This window comes from Puccinia triticina, chromosome 6A, assembly GCF_026914185.1.
Source record: "Puccinia triticina chromosome 6A, complete sequence".
Lineage (NCBI taxonomy): Eukaryota > Fungi > Basidiomycota > Pucciniomycetes > Pucciniales > Pucciniaceae > Puccinia > Puccinia triticina.
Genome location: NC_070563.1, coordinates 5,846,328 through 5,865,517, shown reverse-complemented (window position 1 = coordinate 5,865,517; position 19,190 = coordinate 5,846,328). Strand labels below are relative to the sequence as shown.

Below are 19,190 nucleotides of genomic sequence, written 5' to 3'. Positions count from 1 at the left end.
CCTTGTAGTCGAGATTAAAGGCTCATAACCTATTCAGGTATGGCTCGCTGGTTGACTCTATATTCCACGTAGTTTATCTCCTCAACCCGGGATTGTCCCCGGATGAGGAGTACTGGTCGTGCTGCGGCGAGTCCGGGAGATGCATGTGACATCTATGTCACAACAAGCAGTACCTCCCGGTCGACAACCACATACATACAAGAGTTGACCAGGAGGAGTCCCTCCCGGCCGACAGCCATATCAAGCAGTCATCCGGGAGGGACTTCGCCCGGTCAACTGCCTTATATGGCTGTTGACAGGGAAAGTCCCTCCCGGTCGACAGCAATTAGAGTAGTCGGAATTGTTGCAGTTTGAGCTAATTTGAAACTGCTGATGAAAAAAAAAATGTACGAGAAAGTCCAATGAGGTCAGATCAACTTGTGGTTGCGTGGGGGGGAAGGAGCTGGTCCTTTGGGGACCCCAAAGGCATGGGACAAAACATGTTAAAACTGATAATCATTTCCAGGTCTTGTTCTCCTGGGTTCAAATGCAGGAAGTTCCTCTTTCTGGGGGTCTCAATGTAGAACCTCCAGGAATTATTTTTTGGCTGTGTTTTGGTTTTCCTGGAGTTTGGACCTGGAACGCTTCCTGGATCAATTTTGAAGCCCCCTAATATAAAACATGATCAGAGTGGCAATGTCAGTTCTCCTTTGTTTCATGATGTGTATTTTCGATGACTCACAAAAATATTCAGAGAAACCAAGGTTGGGGCGCCAAATCTCTGAAAGTTGTTTTTTTGTTTTTGAAATAAGAATTTGGTGAGTAAATGCCAGCTAGAAGGAAAAACAAATTCAGTTGTAAAGACGCACCATGCTCCCATCCGACGCCTCTACTGCAGCGCCGGTCCTTCCAGTGTGGTTCTGGCGCAATGCGAGTCACCATTTCCTCCAATTTCGCCGTGAAACCCGCATTGTCGTGCTTCCTCAGCTGAAGAGTGCAAAAACCAAATATAATTGAATTAGAAAGCGCTCCCTCTCCCTCAAAGCAGTCAATTGCTGCCCTAGTGAGTTCTCGACACCAATCCTCTTGATGTTCCAGAGGAATGGACTGGGCGTACAGAAGATGGTACAACACTTGGGACATAAGTTTTTTTGTGGTTCTTTTAAACGCAGACTTGGTTTTTAAAAGTTGATGGTAGTTTTCTTCAAGTTCTTGGTAGCTGGTTTCTGCAATGGGGATGTCTTGGTGGGTGACTTTAGCGCGATGGTCTTTGCGGTAACGGTCGCCGGGGTACCAATCAGATTTTGGAATTTGCGCCCTTGCCATACGCACGGCTTTGCTTGTGGATTGAAGTTTGGATTTTAATTCTTCAGATGGGGTGGTTAGAGTTTTGAAAGCAGCAATTGCTTCTTCATGAGGGAGGTTTTTGACTTGGGGACAGGAGAGAAAATTGATCAAGTGAGTGGTGTGAAGGAGGACACTGTCATAATGTGAACCCAGTAAGGACATACATGAGTGGAAGCCTGTAGTGGTGTCACCCAACAATTTGGTTGGCGCGGGACTGAGGGGAAGCCAAAGTTTTGATGGGGCATCCAGGAACGCGTAAGTGGCAACTATGAGTTGGCTAATCAAGACAAAAACAAGTGAGTAAAGAGGAAGCCGCATGGTTGGTCAAAAGATTGGTTGTTGGTCAGGGCTCGCGGAAGTGAATCTTTGGTGTTCAAACGGCATGTGATCTCATGGGATCCTTTTATATCATGATGTTCGCAAAAATCAACAGCCGGGTCCAAAAGTTGCGCAAACAGGTTTCATTCCAAATGTATTTATCTAAAACTTGTTTTATATTTACCTGAAGCGTGGGTCATGCTGCAAAGAAATGGTAGATTGCTGCTTCAAGAGTTTCTTTGATTCTTTAAGAAGAAAATCATACAACGACATAATATTTTTATCTAACAAGCAGGAAACACCCCTTGGGTGCTCACACCGGCAAAAGACGGGACACAGCAACTCGACCAAGTAATCAAATAGAATCAAATGCACATACCTATTGGTATAACAAGGCCCACCAAATATGCTCTTGCCTTGGCTCCAAAACGACCGCCTGTCCGGCGTCATCGAGCCAATGAAGGAGATGGTCCTCAAATTCTGGAAACCAATGCAAGAAATAGCAGCAATCGGACTGGTACTTGATCCTTGCGACAAGGTTTGATACCTCCACTTCAGTCTTGAAGAAACACGTACTTCCAAAGACATCAAATCTTTCTTGGGCAAGGTTGCAACTTGGGGCTGGTGTCTTGGATCTCTGGGCTATGTATGTGAATTCCTTTGCGCCTGGCAACTCTCTAGTGACCACGTCTACCTTTCCCAACAAAGTTGATGAGAACACCTTCCAATCCCTCAAGTTCATGAATGGTTCTTCAGACAGCTCTCAGATCAACGCAACTGGTGCTGAACTTGCCTTGTACCTTGAGGAGAGAAACATTGGCATCACTGACAATGAAAACTTTGATATTCTTGTTGGTCAACCATGAATGAAATTTACTTTGCATCTCTCTCCAAACTTGCAAAGGTCATCTTGTCTTGATGACTCCGGAGTCCGGTCACTTCTATGGCATTGGAATCAGCTCATTCCACTGGTGTGTGTGTGTTAGAAAAATACTGAAGCCAACTTAATGAAATGAATACCAAGGTGCTCTTGTGCCCTCAAGATTGGATGTGTTTGGTCCAGTACATAGATGTTGTTTCTTGCTCTTGTGTTTTTCTCCTCATTGTATTTTTTAACTACAAAACTTCAAAAAAATTATAACCCCACATAATTGCGTTTTAGGCACAGTCACTGGAGGACTTCCCTTCCCTTTGATCTGGAAACCCAGATGGGATTTGGGAGCCCAGATTTCCCTGCAAAACCTGGAAAAATCTGAGTTCCCAGGTTGACGGGAAGTCCTTCACTGGGCATTGAAGCTTAGTTCAGCAAACCCTTTGAGAAAGGCTGGAGTAAGTAACATTGCAAGCCTCCCTCAAGTTCCCGTATCATGTTAACTGTTTACAGTTGACCCAGCAGTGTGCAAGTTGCCGTTTCAACTCTCACTGTTGCACATAGTCTCATCCCATATCTCAAATTGATGCACAAAACAATTCTCCAGTCTTGTCTCAACTCTCATGTATTTACACTACAAGAAATGTGAGATTTGAAAGATCTTGCCTATTTTCACTTCATTGGCCTTGGCCCGTGGGCCTCTAATACTGTTGGGCGGCCTGTAGCCTAGCTCGCTGGATATCTGGCCCGCCGCTGGGCAGTCCGTGTCTGCCTCACGCGTTTGGGTCGGACAGCAAATTCAGATTCTGCCTGGCTCGGCCTGTCCAATTATGTAGCGGGTTGAGCCGGGTTAGCCCGTGGGCCGCCCAAGCCTGCCTGATTGGCATCCTTAATTGTGCTGATGCTCAACTTCAAGCTCCGGTGCCAGTCACGCGTACATTGGGTTATGGGACTTCGAAACATCAAACTGATCAAAGATCCGAGCAGGTTCTTCGAGACGGACGGGTCTATTCATTTGTGCTCATCAGGTTCATCATGTGCTTGTATGAGCTTGTCACCGTGTGCGCCGTGGTCCCATGGGTGTCTTCCCTGGTTCGAGCAAAGGTCGGAAACGTGAATTAGTGATGGGCCATCTCATGCTTTCGGGAGGAGATGGGGCTGATTGGCGAGGTTGATGGTGGTAGATGAGAGCTTACCAAAAAGACCTGTTGACCATCTTCCCGGATCCGGTAAAACATGAAAAACCACATCATCCCGCCTGAATCGTTTGGTCATGATGTCAGAGGAAGGTATCTTGTCGAACTTTGAGGCTTGGCAAGAGGAGATACGTACCGAGTAGTTTCGAGGCAGTCTTCTGCCAGAGTGTTGGCATTGGAGGGTTGAAGCCACCATACGCGGAGGATGAGAAGGGCCTTCGAGGGTAAACCATATCGCTATGTATTTCTGTAGATTGATGTTTGATGTCGGAGTGCAGCTCGGATACGGAACTGGAGCGGACAGCACTGCTTGTGACAGCTGCTGCCAGTGACAGGTGGACAGGTGACTGGCTCTGTGACACCTGTGGGTCAGCTCCGCCCTGCTCCGCCGGCACTGGTCGATCGGTGGATTGCTGTGAGGGCGAGGCCAATGCGGGTGCTCTTCTGTGGCTCGGACACGTTCTCGGCACGGATCCTCAACCGGCTCGTCGAGGGGAACCGGGCCCTGAAGATCTATGGTCTGATCCCCGCCAGCAGCCAGACCGGAAGAGGACTCAAGAAAGTCTACCGACGTGTGTAAGCGTTCTTCGCAAGCCCCAGGAATGGAGAACTGACGCCGGGAGTGGTTGTCTACATAGCACCTTTGCTTGACTTGATCGAGAAACTCAGCATCCCTCATCACTCGCTTCCTCGGCCGGATAGTGGCAGGGCGAACCCGCTCAAGGACTGGTCTGTGAGTGGTCGACGAGCACCGACTTGAGTAAATGATTTAATTGACCGGCGACTTTGTGATTGACTGAAGATACCGGAGGAATTCGCGCGACTGGAGGATGATGCTCACCAGCCGGGGCCGATCCTACTGAGTGCATCGTTCCCGTACAGGATCCCAGCAGAGATGATTGGCCGGTTCGGACATCTACGAGCGCTGAACGTCCACCCGTCCTTACTACCACGGTATCGGGGCGCGGCGCCGATCCAATGGCAGCTGGCCCATGGGGAGCCCGAGCTGGGGGTGTCGATCCAGGAACTCAGTCCTAAGGGCTTCGACACCGGCGCTATCCTCGCTCAGAACGCACTCTCACTACCTCCCACCACTTGCTACCCCGCTGCCGAGGCCGCCCTGGCAGACCTGGCTGCTGATATCCTTGACCAGCTCATCCCCAACATTGACTCACACATCGTCAGCATCTCTCTCTCTTTCTCCCTCCCCTGAAAAACACTCTTTGACGGCCAAGCGTTCATCTAGGCTTCGGCGTGGCCTCAGGACCCTTCCAAAGTCACATATGCACCCAAGATCACCCCGCTCGACCTACGTATCGATCCCAGCTGGAGCTATGCAAAGGTAGCGGGAAGATACCGGGGGATGAGCCACCAGGTCAGTGCACATTTATGCTCTCTGTCTGGTGTTGTTTTGAAGGAAAGAGAAAAAGACTGATGGAAGAGTGCGTAACTGCAGCACCCATTGAGTATCCAACTGAACGGTGAGCTCTACCAAGTAGAAGTAGATCTACCAGAGACGCCGACAGCTGCAGCCTTTGCTACCCAGCATAGCGGCCGCATGGCGCGCACGCAGCCGGGCGATCTGCTCTTCGATCGCACCCTCGACCGGGTCGCTCTCCGTCTCGGCCCGGACCCCTCGACACCCCCGGTCCTCATCCGGGCCGCCAAGCTCGTCCGGGCGGGCGGGAAGGGCTGGCTTGCTCCCGCCGCTTGGTGGGACAGGCTCTATAATACCGTCCCTCCCGTTCCTGGCGCCTCTCGATCCCTGAAGAATTTCTCTGTCGCCCTCGACCCGCTTCCTACCTCTTCATGACCCTAACCTTTCGGCAAATGAGACAAGCTTCATCGGCTACGTATGTTGTATGTGTCGCCATCAGCCCCGGTCTGACCATACTTGGTCTATCAGATTCTTTGAAACTGTAGACCAAATGGCTTCAAATCTGCGACCGCTCAACGGTTTGCGGATTCAGCCGTTCCGTCAACGATTTCAAACGATGGCCGCTTTTTTGCTGGTGGTGAGGCTCAATCTGAGGCTGGCTGCACCTCTGTATAAATATGAGATGTGACTCTGGCCATTCAATCTTTGCTCACACTCGCCATGGAACCCAAGCAGGTAACGTGAAAATAAAGACGTCACTTGTGCAGTGACTTGCAAGCTGTGCGCATAGTTACATCGGGTAACTGTCCCAGTGCGTGGGCGTCGGGCACCTCGTCGTCCAGATCTCAAGTCTGCTCGGGTGATCCGGGGCCGACCCCTGCTTTGTCCGGCCCGGCCTGGCACAGTAATTGTTGGGCACATCCCGGGCTTCTGTGAACAAAACCGAGAATCCGACGCTGAGCGGCAAGGCTGGCCCAGCGTTTTGCCAGACATACATAGTTACCCGGTCCCAACGGTTGCCGCTGCGGGCGGCCGAACCGTCGGAGAACGGGGATCACAAACCCCCAGCTGACATTCTGGTGTGCCCGTGGTGCCGTTGACTCTAGCTGCCGGATTTTTACTCTTCAGTTGCCAGATGAGGGTCGGCTGTAGGTCAGCTGACTGTTAGGGACTGGACGGACAATCTGCCCAAGTTCAACCCAAGTTGTCAACTGCTGGTCAAACACCGGTGATGACCATCGCCCTCTGTGCGGTCAGTCAAGGTCAGCCTGCCGCTAACTTAAATCCCTCCTTGGGGGAGCGGGAGGATCCCTGCGGGACGACGTCCCCTCTTCAATAGAGGGATTTGGTTAAGAGGCCTGCCAGCTGTCAAAGAGGTGGGGGATTGGGTGTGGATGCAGCCATTGGTGTTTGCTACTATCTAGTAGCAAGGGTGGTAAGATTATGGGGAGTAATTCTGCCATTCCTTCAACAGTTCAGTAGTGATAAAACATGTCTTACATTTGCATCCTTTAAATGTGGAATCCGGCTAAGCCCGGCTGTTCACATGATTCTTTAGGGACATCATGCATCCCATGAAACCAGGTGCCGGTTTCACATAAAAGCTCCGGCTCGCCCGAGCTCAAGCCCTGAATGACCCTTTCCCCAATCATGTGGCTTCCTCACTATTTACTCGTTTTCGTCTCGATTGGCCAGCTCGTAGCTAACACTTGCGCCTTCCTGTCCCCCGGATCAAAATTTTGGCGTCCGGAGAGGCACGCGCCGGCCGAATTTTTGGCTGGCACCACCACAGGCTCATGTACGTTCTTACTGGGTTCAAATCTTGACAGGTTTCTCCTTCCACTTACTTGATCAACTTTCTCTCCTGTCCCCAAGTCCTGACCTTGCCCCATGAACAAGCAATCACCGCTTTCAAGACTGAGATCGCCACTCTCAACACCCTCTTTCAAAATTTGCGCGTTGGAGATTTACGCCATTACTCGAACCTCCAAAAAAACGCATATAAACATCTGCACCAAGTCTTAAACTATCTTCTGCACCATCATTCCATGTATCTGGAACATCTAGAGCAGTGGTGCGGAGCACTCACCAATATAGCAATTGAGAACGAGAGTGGATTTGGACCGATTTCTGATTCTATACTCTATGCTTTTCATACTCTCCAACTGAGACATCGCCGCAATACCCATCTCACGGAGGCATTACATGGCATGGTGAGTCGCCTTATGCCTCAGCCATCCGGTATCTTGGTTAACGTCGGTTCATGGGTGCCATGGTCGCATGGTGTGTATTTACAAACAAATTCATATTTCTTTCTGGCTGGCATTTATTAGTCACTAAAGTCTTATTTCGAAAAAAAAACTTTCAGAGCTCCGTCATCCTCATCTCGGTTTCACTCGGGAATTTCGTGAGTCATCCAGAATACACATCAGAAGACAAAGTAGAACTGTCAATAACGCAATTCTAATTATAATGTACACAAACCTGGTCATTGCTCAGTTTCATGGGAACACCATCTCAAGCAGGTGTCATTGGATGAACCGAGATTAAGACCTCTAGGAGTAGCCATCGATGAAAATAACACGGGATACATTACCCAAAACCTGAAAAAAATCATCAAAGAAATCTTCTCGATTGAACCAGCAAATGACCTGTCGGCTGAAACTAGAGTAGCCTCAATAGCTGTACTCGTTCATTTGACGACAAATTCAGCTAATAAATCTATCAAGAAGGAAAGGGCTAAACTGATGAAGTCACTCATAACCAAAAGAAAGTGCTACTTCTTACTCAGTCATGAACGCGCACTACTGGGAAGCTCGTTAAAATCCCTCGGATACAGCAGTCCAATAAATTTACCGGAGAAGAAGGTCAGCAAACGGGCGGTTTGCGACGTGAACATCTGAGGGGAGAGCTATAAAGAGGTTGCAAAAAGCTCTGCAAAATGGTGCTTGCTGCCCAATAAAATTTGGGTTTGATCCTTGTAATTTCACTCTTTACCTAAATCCTCCCAAAAAGCCCTCCCTTTCCCCTCTTCAAGTGTTGTAGGCCGTTACGTAATATGCCATTACGTTACATCCCACAGTGTTACAGTAAGTCATGATGCAATGACTTACCGTAGACATGAGACTTTCCCATGTCATACTCAACTAGACAGCCATGCTATATTACATACACACTACAGAGCATGTATATATATAGCCTATGTTTCCTTCATGTTGTATTTCTTTAGTCCATTCTTGTTGTTCATTCCTATAAGAAATAAATACATACTCTCAGTGTCAGGCTCTATTAGGTTATGAGCATTTATTCTTGCAAATTTTTAGTTACAAAGTTATAAAGAGTCTTAGAAATCAGTTTATCCTCCGAAGAAACCTTAGTTGAACGTCTACTAGAGAAAACGCGGCGTGTTAACGCCGCGCAATCAGTGTTAAGAAATAAGAATTTTGAGCAGCGTGGAATACGCATAGCTGCGTGTCATTGCCAGGAAATAAGGGTCAGGAGCAGGGCCAAAACAAACAAAATCTCTCACTCCAGAGTATTAGCACTGTTCACGTAAGCTAAACATCAGCAAGATTGAAATAAAGTTTATCCCATTGTGCCAGCCAATTTGGCTGGGAAAGTATGCTGATGTATATCTCTCAAATGGTCATAGATTTCTTACGTGAACAGTGCTATTAGCTGGGCTTTTTGGTGGGAGTCAGTGGCTTTTTCAATGTCACACCTTGCCAAACTTGACACCTTGCCAAGTTTTTTTGAAAAAAACTGCCCTGACCCCTAATCCCTAACCCTAACATCCAATATTCATTATATATGCATGTGTTCTCATCATTTTGCACTGCAGATTGTGCTTTACAGCTGTGATGTGGTGCACAGGTGATCAAATTATGGGAATCCTGAGCAGACACCACCCAGGGGCAGTGACTTGCCTGATGATTCATGCCTGCTTGATCAGTTAGTTCCATAGATTGGAGTTGAAATTCAAACAGGGAACCTCAATGGCTGACACAGAAGAACTAAATGACTAATACTAACACTCTCCTCAGGAGAATTTACTAATTTTAATAACCCCAGATTAGATATGTGATCTCAAAGGTCCAAATGTGACAGCCTCTGCTATGTAAGGTCCCTATACCTCCATATCATCCTGATTGAGCTCCTTGGCACCCATCCGTAGCATTTGTGCCAGCAAGAGTCAACACAGTTGCAAAGCTTGTGACAGCCTAAATTTTGAATTTTCCTTTGGGTCAGGGACTCTGTATCCAAGGCAGATTCTTGACCATAGTGGACACCAACAGGGTTAATTTTTTTATTGTCAGCCAGTGTTGCATGATCAGAGACAATGTGGAAAGAGTCATAAATTGCACAGTGTCAGACAGCCAGGTATGGCACCTCAATCAGGGGACTGGGCCCTGGATTTAAAATCCCAAGCATATTGAAATTGCAGAGGATGAGAAAACCAAAAGAATATAGTTATGCATGGATCTAAATGATATAAGGGAAAGAAGAAGAGAGTATTGGCGTATAGACTATGTAGTTGTGTTGTTTTGGGAGTGCTCCTGCCTGCAATGCCTTAGAAATTTGAGGTGGACAAAAGTTGTTCTTTTTGTTCCTCCAATGGTTGAGCAACAATTACGTGATAGGCCTGCCACATAAATAATTCAAGAGAGGGAAAAATATAGCTTCCTGTGGCAGCTGGCTGAAAAATTTCAAGGGAAGAATACAGAAAATTTGCCAAGGAATTGGCCCTGGGATTTGTTTATTGGGAGAGTGAATGGAACTGCAACAGTTAATTGGTGACAACTGGAGAATACACTGTGGGTGGCTTCCTTCTCATGAATCAACCTGATTCTTTGGATAAATTGCGTGATTCTCATGCACATACTGGTTAGTATAGTGCAATTCAGGCTTTCAGGCGCCAAAATTTTGATCAATGACATAGTTCTTTTGATCAATAAGCCAAATTTTGAATCCATGTTTGAGAGTAGGATGATCAGTATCCCAACTTTCAACCAAGGTGAGGATTCTGGAAACCCAGGTGTTGATAAATTGTGGACTGTTGCTTTCCTTGAACCACTTGCTGGTCTTGCACCAAGTGAAGTGCCAGGGGAATTCATTGTACAGGGGCAACATTGCCCAAGTGCCCACACTGATGGTGTTGTAGAGATTGACACAGAAGAACATTTTTGGGGATTTTCTGTGGATCAATTTGTTATCTACCACCTTTTCTTTGTTGATGCAGTAGACTGCATGATTTTTGTCAAGATGCAGGGCAAAAATCTGAATTGAAGGCCATCTCTTGCTCATTGGGAATTTCAATATGTGAGGGGAGATAAGACTCAGCATCTTATTTGTAAACACAGGAAAAATGGAGGGATAGGGGGCTTGCCTTCAGAAGGCCCTATGTATTAGTACCGGCCATTGATTAAACTCACTATTTCATCCTTCTCTTCCAAGCCCAATGCAACAAAATCAATGCCCTTCGAAATTTATTTGAACAAATACTTGACTGCAGCAATTCCAGGCAGTATACTATCATGGTGCTGATGTAACAGTTGCAACAGAGTGAGAGGAGCTTATTGTAAGGAACCATATTCCTGTTGGGGAATATGCCCCCCCCCCCTTCCTGAAAGTACCAAACTTAAAAAAGTCCCTCCAGACTTTGGGGGTGAACTCACAAAGCAAGACCCTGTCAGGAGGGACTTACCCCTTAGCTCCCCAAACTTGTGCACCAAGAATGGATTATGAAGGTAGCTTGTTTAATTTTTCTACAGCTCACCTATCACATCTACTCCTGTATTGTTAGCTCACTTTCATCAGAAGATGCTGCAGAACATAGTGCAATTTATTATATTGCCAATTACCCCCTCTATGTTCTGGTGGAGAGCCAACTGTGGAAACAGAGTTGGTGAGCACAGACCCTCTCTGTGCAAAATCCATATTTTGGGTGGATTTGATATTTTTATTTGGAATGGAAGGAATACCTTCAGATAACTCAGATTCTATAGGTTGGATAGGCACCAGCCAGTCTTCAACCTCAGCAAGTTTAATCTTGATAAAATTGTAGAAGCAAGGAATTATACACATCCAAAACTTCCTTCCACCCAAATTTAGAATCTAGCCCCCACAAAAAGGGGCAATAGGGTGCAAGTCCCTCCTGCCAAGGGCTGTCGGAGGCTCGCTTTGCAAGTCAAATTCCCGTATCAGCAAGGGACTTGTTTATGGTTTGTAACAGTACAGACTTTGTCGAGCCATTGGGGCTGGGTAATCACAGAGTTAGGAATCCTTCTAGCCATCTGACACCAGGGGAGATATGTTCCCACTCCCCAGGGAGTGCCACCGCTGAATTTTATGTGAGTTTTGGTCGGATGTCAGCCGGATGGGAATAGTAACTTATCCCTAATCTGATCAAGAACTCTGTCAGAAGTGAGTCACAAGAAAGTTGAAATTAATCCAGAAGTGATTCACAATTGATGCATAAGTACGGCAACGAAATGAGGCTGAATTGAGTCTCAAGACAGCTAGAAGAAATGTGGGAGGTAACACAATGTTGTGTAGAACTCTTTGATTTGCTTTTCTTAATTGTAGTACAACTGATGTGCAATGAGACATTAGTACAAGCCATTCAAACAGTAATTCCTGTTGAATATGTGTTGCGCATCAGTGTAACTGAATCATTACTCCAGAAAGATTTCGTGTTGTGGAATGAATGCCCTTGCAAAGAAGCATGCTTTGCCCCACCTCAAGCCCCATTCCACTGTGCAGGACAGGCAGGGTGAATGTGAAATCTGGCAAGGAAGTGTGATATTTTAAAAAAGATACTACTCAAAATGTAAAAAGAGCTATAAGGCTAACTGGATGGCTAGATAATGGTTACTTAACTGCAAGGTTCATTCATGTGACGTACCAATGCTTCAGGGGAAAACCTTATATTTTGCAGTCGTAAGTGAGGTCACTCCCACATATCCCACATATTGGATATTCAATTGTCACGTTAAACATAGAAAAACAATCTTCATGAATATCCTTGCCTGTGAGTTTACATAAAGATTCAATATCCAAAGGGGCAAAGGGGAGATGATTTCATGTTCATGATATGTTCAAGTTGACCCTGCATGCTCTTGTAATCAAGTAGCGATTTGGACCACCCTAACCCAACCTGCAGAGCTCAAGAGCCCAAATACAAGTGCCAAACAAAGTCAAAACAGATTTTTTGATATTGTCATGCTCAGTGATACCCCCAGTGGCCCATCTCTGGAACGTTTCAAAAGGAACACACTATCTCCCCTGTCTTTCTCAGTTCGCATTTGTGTAACAGAATAAATCAAATTACCCATCCCTTTCCACAAATGTCTTCAACATTCTGTCTTGGCCAATTTATCATCACCTTGCCTTCCACTAGGACTGTAACACTTACTTCTGATGTCCCTCAGGTAGCTTTTCTTCAACGAGGCCAACAGCTAGTTCACATATACTGCGCGCCACATAATTGCTTTGGAGATCTCAGCCGAAAGCAGAGTGAATATCTAGGTCCATTATTAGGGCCAGTTTCCAGCTGTTCAACTCCACCCACCCAACCAGAAATCCCTCCCAATGATGTAGCTCTGGTGAAGTTGTGTGCCTTTCTTGTGACCAAGAATTGTATACAGCCTCAGCTGAGGGGATGTGTCTTCAGCCGCTCGGAAAACATATCTCAAGTCCAATTGGCCTTTGAAGCTGCCGAAGTGGAACGAAGCCCAATCTGGAACTACAGCCCAGATGTTTTCTTTGCAATTCCCCACCTCACTGAAACCACTAGGGACTCAAACTCCAGACCAGCACCTTGGCTCTCGACATCGCTTCAAAAGTGCAAGACAAGTATGAAACCCCATCAGATTTCCGCCCTAAACTTCCTCCTCAAGAATGAGGACTCCGAGAACAACAAGCCAGAAGCCTTGTGGTACCATCATGACAATGCCTGGCTTTGCGATTACTGCAAGAAAGATTCGAATTCTAGCACGAAGGAACCAAATCACAACAGGTCCCAGGGATCGATACTAGCTGACAATATGGGATTAGGAAAGACGTTAACAACCCTTGCTTTTATCCTGGCAACAAGTGATAACGCAAGAAATTTCCGACAAGCTGATCCCAACAAACGATCTGCAGCTACACTAGTCATCTGCCCTCTGGCAACCCTTTCAAATTGGAAAAACGAAATTGATCTCCATTTCAGAGATCACGCAATCCCTTATGAGGTTTTCCATGGAGACAATCGGAAGAGCCTTACTAGTGAAGACCTGCAGTCGACAATGCTGATTTTGACAACTTACGAAATGATCGGAACGAGTGGTAACAAGAAACACCCCAACCAGCACAACATTGGAGCTCTAGATCTGTTCTGGTTCAGGATTGTATTGGATGAAGCCCAGTAAGTGAAATGATTCATGTGGACAATTGGCATACATGGTTCTGATTTATTTTTACGATGATAGCTTGATAAGGAATGCAGCAACGCACCGAACCCAGAGCATTCAAAATCTTCAGTGCCAGTTTGTTCTTTGCTTGACAGGGACACCTGTCCAAAACCGATTGACCGACTTGCAAAGCTTGATTACGCTGTTGAAAATACATCCATGGGACGAAGAGTGGGTATGGAGGAGCTGTCTGGTCCCTCGAATGAACATTGGTGCTCGAGAGGCAATCAAGACCTTAAGCCAACTCATGGAAGCTGTTTGCTTGAGAAGAACAAAGGATGTTTTGTTGAATCTCCCCGAGAAAGTGGAGAAATTCATACTTGTCAAAATCAGCTCCGAATGGGAGGAGATTTCGAAGGATCTGCACCAGACGTTCATCCAATATGTTGGGAGGCTAAGAACAGCGGGGGAGCAATGGGATTCATCGGAGTTTTTCAGACAGTTGACAATGCTTCGTCAATTTTGCAACCATCCATTATTTGCAAGATCAGAGATACTTCATCAACCAAAATGGCGATGGCAGGATTCAGGAAAGATTGTCCACCTAGTCGACAACCTGAAGGTCTTCTTGGGAGGAGTTCGTGGAATTGAAAGGACGAAAGCAGTGGTATTTTCTAGTTTCACTGGGTTTCTGGGGATGTAAGTTATGTTGTTTTGCTTTGGAGCATGGAAAGGGGATAGATGTTGATTCTGATTCAACCTTATAGTATTGAACGGGCACTTCAGGAGAACGGTATTGGATTAACCTGGCTTACTGGGGACCAGACAATCAAAAAACGTGATGAAAACCTGAATCAATTTCGAACCAACAGACAGTGTAATGTTCTCTTGGCCTCAATCCAAGCTGCCGGGGTAGGCATTGATTTGCGTTGCGCTCAGAATGTGTAAATGATGGTAAGCCATAGTTGTTTTTTACAGGCATAGAAGAGAGCTAATAATACTACATCATTCAGGAACCGGGGTGGAACCCTGCAGCAGAAGTCCAAGCTGTCGACCAACTTTACCGCTTGGGACAGGGTCATCCAGTTCATGTATATCAATACTATCTAAAAGGGAGCCTGGAAATGAATATATATCAGGTTCAAAAGAGGAAAGGAGAGCTTGCACTGTATGTGATTTCTTGCTAATTTCCTTTTTTTACTTACTGATTTGAGAATGTCTCGTAAATAGGCTAAGTGTACCATTGGGGGGAAATGAGCAGTATGAATGTGCTCAGCTACTCATGAGCAATATGACAGCTTGAAAGTCGCTGAATGTAACTCACGGTGGACAGCAAGCCTTATCTGACTGTTAGCAATTCCGAGAAGTTGATGGTATCCGTTGGATTAAGAAGATTTCTCTGGGACTCGGAAAGCGTCGACAAGTATTTGAGGGAGTAGCAGTTCAACGGAAGATTACGAGGAACTTCCTTGAAGCCAGCTGGAGGAGATGTGGTTGAAGTCTGCCTGCGAGCTTCCAAGACAAAATCATGTACAAATTGGCGTCCTTTGGTGCTGGTCTTCTTCTGAATAAAAATCTGATCCAATTCTTGCGCAAATTTTGAGAACTCCGGTGACCTCCAGAGCAAAGGGATTTTGAACAGAGAGCAAGGGGGATTGATCTCAGTTTCAGAAGTAGCCTTGATGTTATCAAATAAAGATTTCGTGTTAGGGTTGAATGGGAGTGTAGAGAGCGTTTCTTGACGGTGCTGCAAGATCTGAAATGAAGAAAGAGATTAGCCCACATTTTGGGCAAGAGAAAAGCAAGAATGTGGCATACCTGCATTCGTACTTTGGATTTACATTCAGATTTTTTCTTCTTGGATTTGTGCTGTTCTGAAAACTGACCCAATCGTAATCCTTTCTGCCTTCCAAGAAACCATCTGTGGAGAACGCCAAGCTGGAAGGATGTGTTTGAGGCTTCAACCGGATCCATGAAAAAAGGAGTAAATGTTCCAGCTGCATAGGCATTCCTCCAATGTTTTAGGATAAATTTTGCAAAAAGTTGGTTCCAGTGAGAATCCCATGGATGAGACCAGCAAAAAGTAACACCAGTAAAACAAGATTTTGAGAGGTCTTGGACAAATAGGATTCGAAAGATTGGGGATATCTTCTGTGAGGTGGGTAATGTTGAACCAACAGGAATGGGATCAATGGGCTGTATGAGAATGGAGTCTGGCAAGTTAGAGCCAATGTGGAAATCGTGGGCAGAAGGTGGGAGCTTCCATGCCTCTGAAGGAGTTTTCTTGCGGTCATATTCTATGTCTAAGAGAGCTCGCGTGAAGGCAGCAATACAACGACTAAATGATGATTTGGAATTGGGGAGGATTTTTGAGTATGCAAGATTAACTTTTGCAACACCAACAGGTGGTTTGCCATTGGCGAAATGAGTCTGGGATAAGGACATTCTGAAATAAAGGAATCACAGGACAAAAGAGCAGAGTCAGGAGGGGGAAGACAAGAGGAGGTCCAGATTATATATTACACAAATCAGGTCGTGTCTAGGAAAGTGCAAAGGGATGAGGGGAGAGAGAAATTATTAATGTGAATGAAAGGCAAATGAGAGTTTATGTAATTGACAAAGGGCCTTGGCCAACTCAGAACTCAGTTTGGCTCTCATTTGATGAAAGGAGTTGTATTTGGTCAATTGAGTATCCCTCTCATGTACACGCGTACATGGGGGTGACTTTGGGCAAATGCATTGCTTGTTCCAGCTTGGTATTACAATCTGAATATTTGGGCCCATCACATGTGAAAACACATAATCGGTTTTTTGCCCTCGAAGGTTCCCGCCCATGTACGCGCGAACATGACAGTGACACCCACGAGATCAAATATTGGAGAGTACATGAGCCGCAACCATTGCTATCTCTTCCTCGTGAGCAAACACCAATACCATGTATTCTTTAGTCCCAACATCCAGCAGATTCAATGCCTTTCCTGAGTGTTAAGCCAAAGCAATATACCTTTGGTGTAAAATTCTGATCACTGTATAGCATAACCTAATATTTCCAGACAACGTCAATACATCAAAAATTGATTGCTAGCTGAAGTAGATTCCAAAAGCAGAGACACAGACATGGGAAAAAGAATAGATTTGTCTGACGTGCGGGGGACACAAGCCATCTCATTGCGATACACAACCACAGACATCAGATAGATAGGAGATCGTGAATTTCTCACTTGAATCTGGATCAGAACAAACCAAAGATTTACTACCATCCAGACAGAGGAAGCACAGAACAGAACCAAAAACAGGAAACCATGAGGCAGTATTGTGGAATCCAGAGAGAGATAAGCCAGCTAGCTGTTGGTAGAAGGAACAGTTAGTTACAGGAAGTTAGCAGTTGTCTTTTGTTCTGATAACTTACAATCAAACTATACCCAATCGTTTACCCTTGATCATCCTAAGAATGCTGGCCTGCTGCCGAGCCGCCCAATCCCCCTGGGGTGGTATCTGGCGTGGAAAACATCAATGGTCCTTGTCAAATGTGAATTGAAAAATCAGCTCAGCAGAAAAGTAGAAGAAGAACTTGAGGCCAAATACCTTTTCCAAGACGGTTCCTTTTCGCATCCCATATGGCCTTGACGTTTGGGATTGCCCATTCAGGAATACGCATATCTTGTGCTCCCGCTCTGATTTTTCCATCACACAAAATATACCAACGCCAAGCCTCATGTTCCCTTTCTTTGGTGTTGCTAATGTTTAATTGTTGCTCTTCATGAGAATCTGGCTCAAAAATCTTGAGTGATTCATCAATCATTGTCTGCATGTCTTTGAGCCAAACAATTTGTATGGGAGATAGAATAGTACGAAAAGGTTCCATTAGTTGATGAGATGTTGGATTGAGATAAGATAGGTCCTCTGCCAATTAATATTTTTTGTAATGGGGGAGGATGTCATTTCCAGAGTTGTGGACCGTGGGTACAACACCCTTTTTATGATGTAAAATTTTATAACAGGCTAACGCAACCACAAATATGTGGATTCAGTTGATGCAGTCTTCTCCAAAACAGCATCTGAAGGCATGATGGTCGCGGTGTTACAAGGGGCATTAGAACTTGAGATTCAATCCAACCGAAAAATGTACATCCAGTTCAACGAGGAAGCATCACAGGGTGAGATGAAGTCCGACCTGGGCCAGCTCCTCATGAAAATGTACTGAAGCACATGATATGTACATATGCTCATCTTGCTATCTAAATGACTTGCACTTGTGCATGATTGTAGCACATCACATCAACTTGGTGGCTTGCATATTCTTTGGTCAGGTGGTGAGTCAAGATATGCACATGCAACTTTTGGGTGCCAAGTACGTAACTGTTTCCTCAAAACATTCATGAAAAAAGTAGATCTTGGTATCTGAGTAGCGATGATATAAAGCTTGCATCAACCAGCTTTCCCCAACTTATGTATGAATGTGAATTTTTTCCTTGTGTCCCATCGAATATCTAGAAGACGTCTGAAATTACTCATCCCCAATCTACTCAAATTAAAACAAACAAACTCGCAACATGCCTAAAACAACCAATCTTGTTTGCCATTGTGAATTCTATGGGTGCAACACCACGCAGCATGCAGAAGATGGCGGTGGAATTGTTCCTGGGAGGGTCTTGGGACGGAAAGACTATCAATTGCATCAGAAGAAAGCAACTATGCAACTCCAGAAGGAAGGGCCGAATCATCCGGAGGCACACCCAATGGGCTCTAATCCGATCCGGGTGAGTTGAATCACATCTGCTTTAAAAGCATAGTTAGATCTTGAGCTAATCCAAGTTTGACCCAGACTGGTCTGACTGCCTCCACCTCTAATCCACTGGAAAACAACACGAGGAAGGCGCCACTTTTGGAGGAGCAGTTTTGCACACAGGTCATGATTCAGATGGCCCAATCTGTCTTAAAAGACAAACTGAGCAAAGATGGGTCCGCATCTTTCCTCGAGTCAGCAAGGCAGAACATCTCATTCTTGGCAGAGCTGTGGAGCACTGAGGAACGAATTATTGATGCTAAAGCAATGATCCAACAGATTCCCAAAACTAGAGATGCAGTTTTTCATCGACTTGGCCTTGTACCAGATCTGACAACACAAATATGTTGCCAAAAATGTTTTGCACTCTACCCTCTGATAAAAGGAGACAAAAATCCTCCGATCACATGCACCCAGTCCTTCTTTTCCCAATATCAGGGGTATTGTAAGTGGGCTAAGTTGCAAGAAATCGTACCCAGATGTGATCAAGCCCTCTTCAAACTCGATAAACAGCAAGCATCAAAACCAATTCGGACATACTCACACTTAACTCTCAAGTCATGGTTGAAACAGCAGCTTTCTCAGAATTCTTTTGAGACCTTGCTAGACTCCAGCCTTCCCAAAACTAGATGGGAACCACACCACGACATGGAAGATGTGTGGCATGGTCAAATCTGGCACGAATTCCCCAACTCGGACGATGGAACTGGGATATTTACCCAGAATTCTGGAAATCTTGTGTTCAGCCTATATCTTGACTGGTTCAATGCCGAAGGAACTTCAAATCTGGGGAAGCATAACTCTGTTGGAGCGATTGTCTTGATCTGCTTGAACCTTCCTCCAAATCAGCGCTACAAGCAGGAAAACATATTCCTTTTCGGAATTATCCCTGGGCCCAACGAACCCAGTCTAGACGAGGTGA

General features: G+C 45.6%; 3 protein-coding genes across 3 annotated transcripts; 2 read left to right on the top strand and 1 right to left on the bottom strand.

Annotated features, from left to right (window-relative positions):
• Positions 1-3,526: 3,526 nt before the first annotated feature.
• On the bottom strand, positions 3,527-3,944 carry PtA15_6A658 (uncharacterized protein; the record flags this gene model as incomplete). The annotated part of the gene is made up of 3 exons (XM_053170386.1): positions 3,527-3,604; positions 3,712-3,773; positions 3,848-3,944. 3 exons carry the CDS (start codon positions 3,942-3,944, stop codon positions 3,527-3,529), a joined length of 237 nt encoding a protein of 78 aa, XP_053021583.1.
• Positions 3,945-5,074: 1,130 nt separating this feature from the next.
• PtA15_6A657 (uncharacterized protein) lies at positions 5,075-5,524 on the top strand (the record flags this gene model as incomplete). The annotated part of the gene is made up of 2 exons (XM_053170385.1): positions 5,075-5,086; positions 5,168-5,524. The coding sequence occupies 2 exons, from the start codon at positions 5,075-5,077 to the stop codon at positions 5,522-5,524; spliced, it is 369 nt and encodes a 122-aa protein (XP_053021582.1).
• A 1,215-nt stretch (positions 5,525-6,739) lies between these two features.
• PtA15_6A656 (uncharacterized protein) lies at positions 6,740-7,992 on the top strand (the record flags this gene model as incomplete). Its single annotated transcript, XM_053170384.1, has 4 exons — positions 6,740-6,887; positions 6,965-7,372; positions 7,458-7,496; positions 7,589-7,992. 4 exons carry the CDS (start codon positions 6,740-6,742, stop codon positions 7,990-7,992), a joined length of 999 nt encoding a protein of 332 aa, XP_053021581.1.
• Between the last annotated feature and the right edge of the window lie 11,198 nt (positions 7,993-19,190).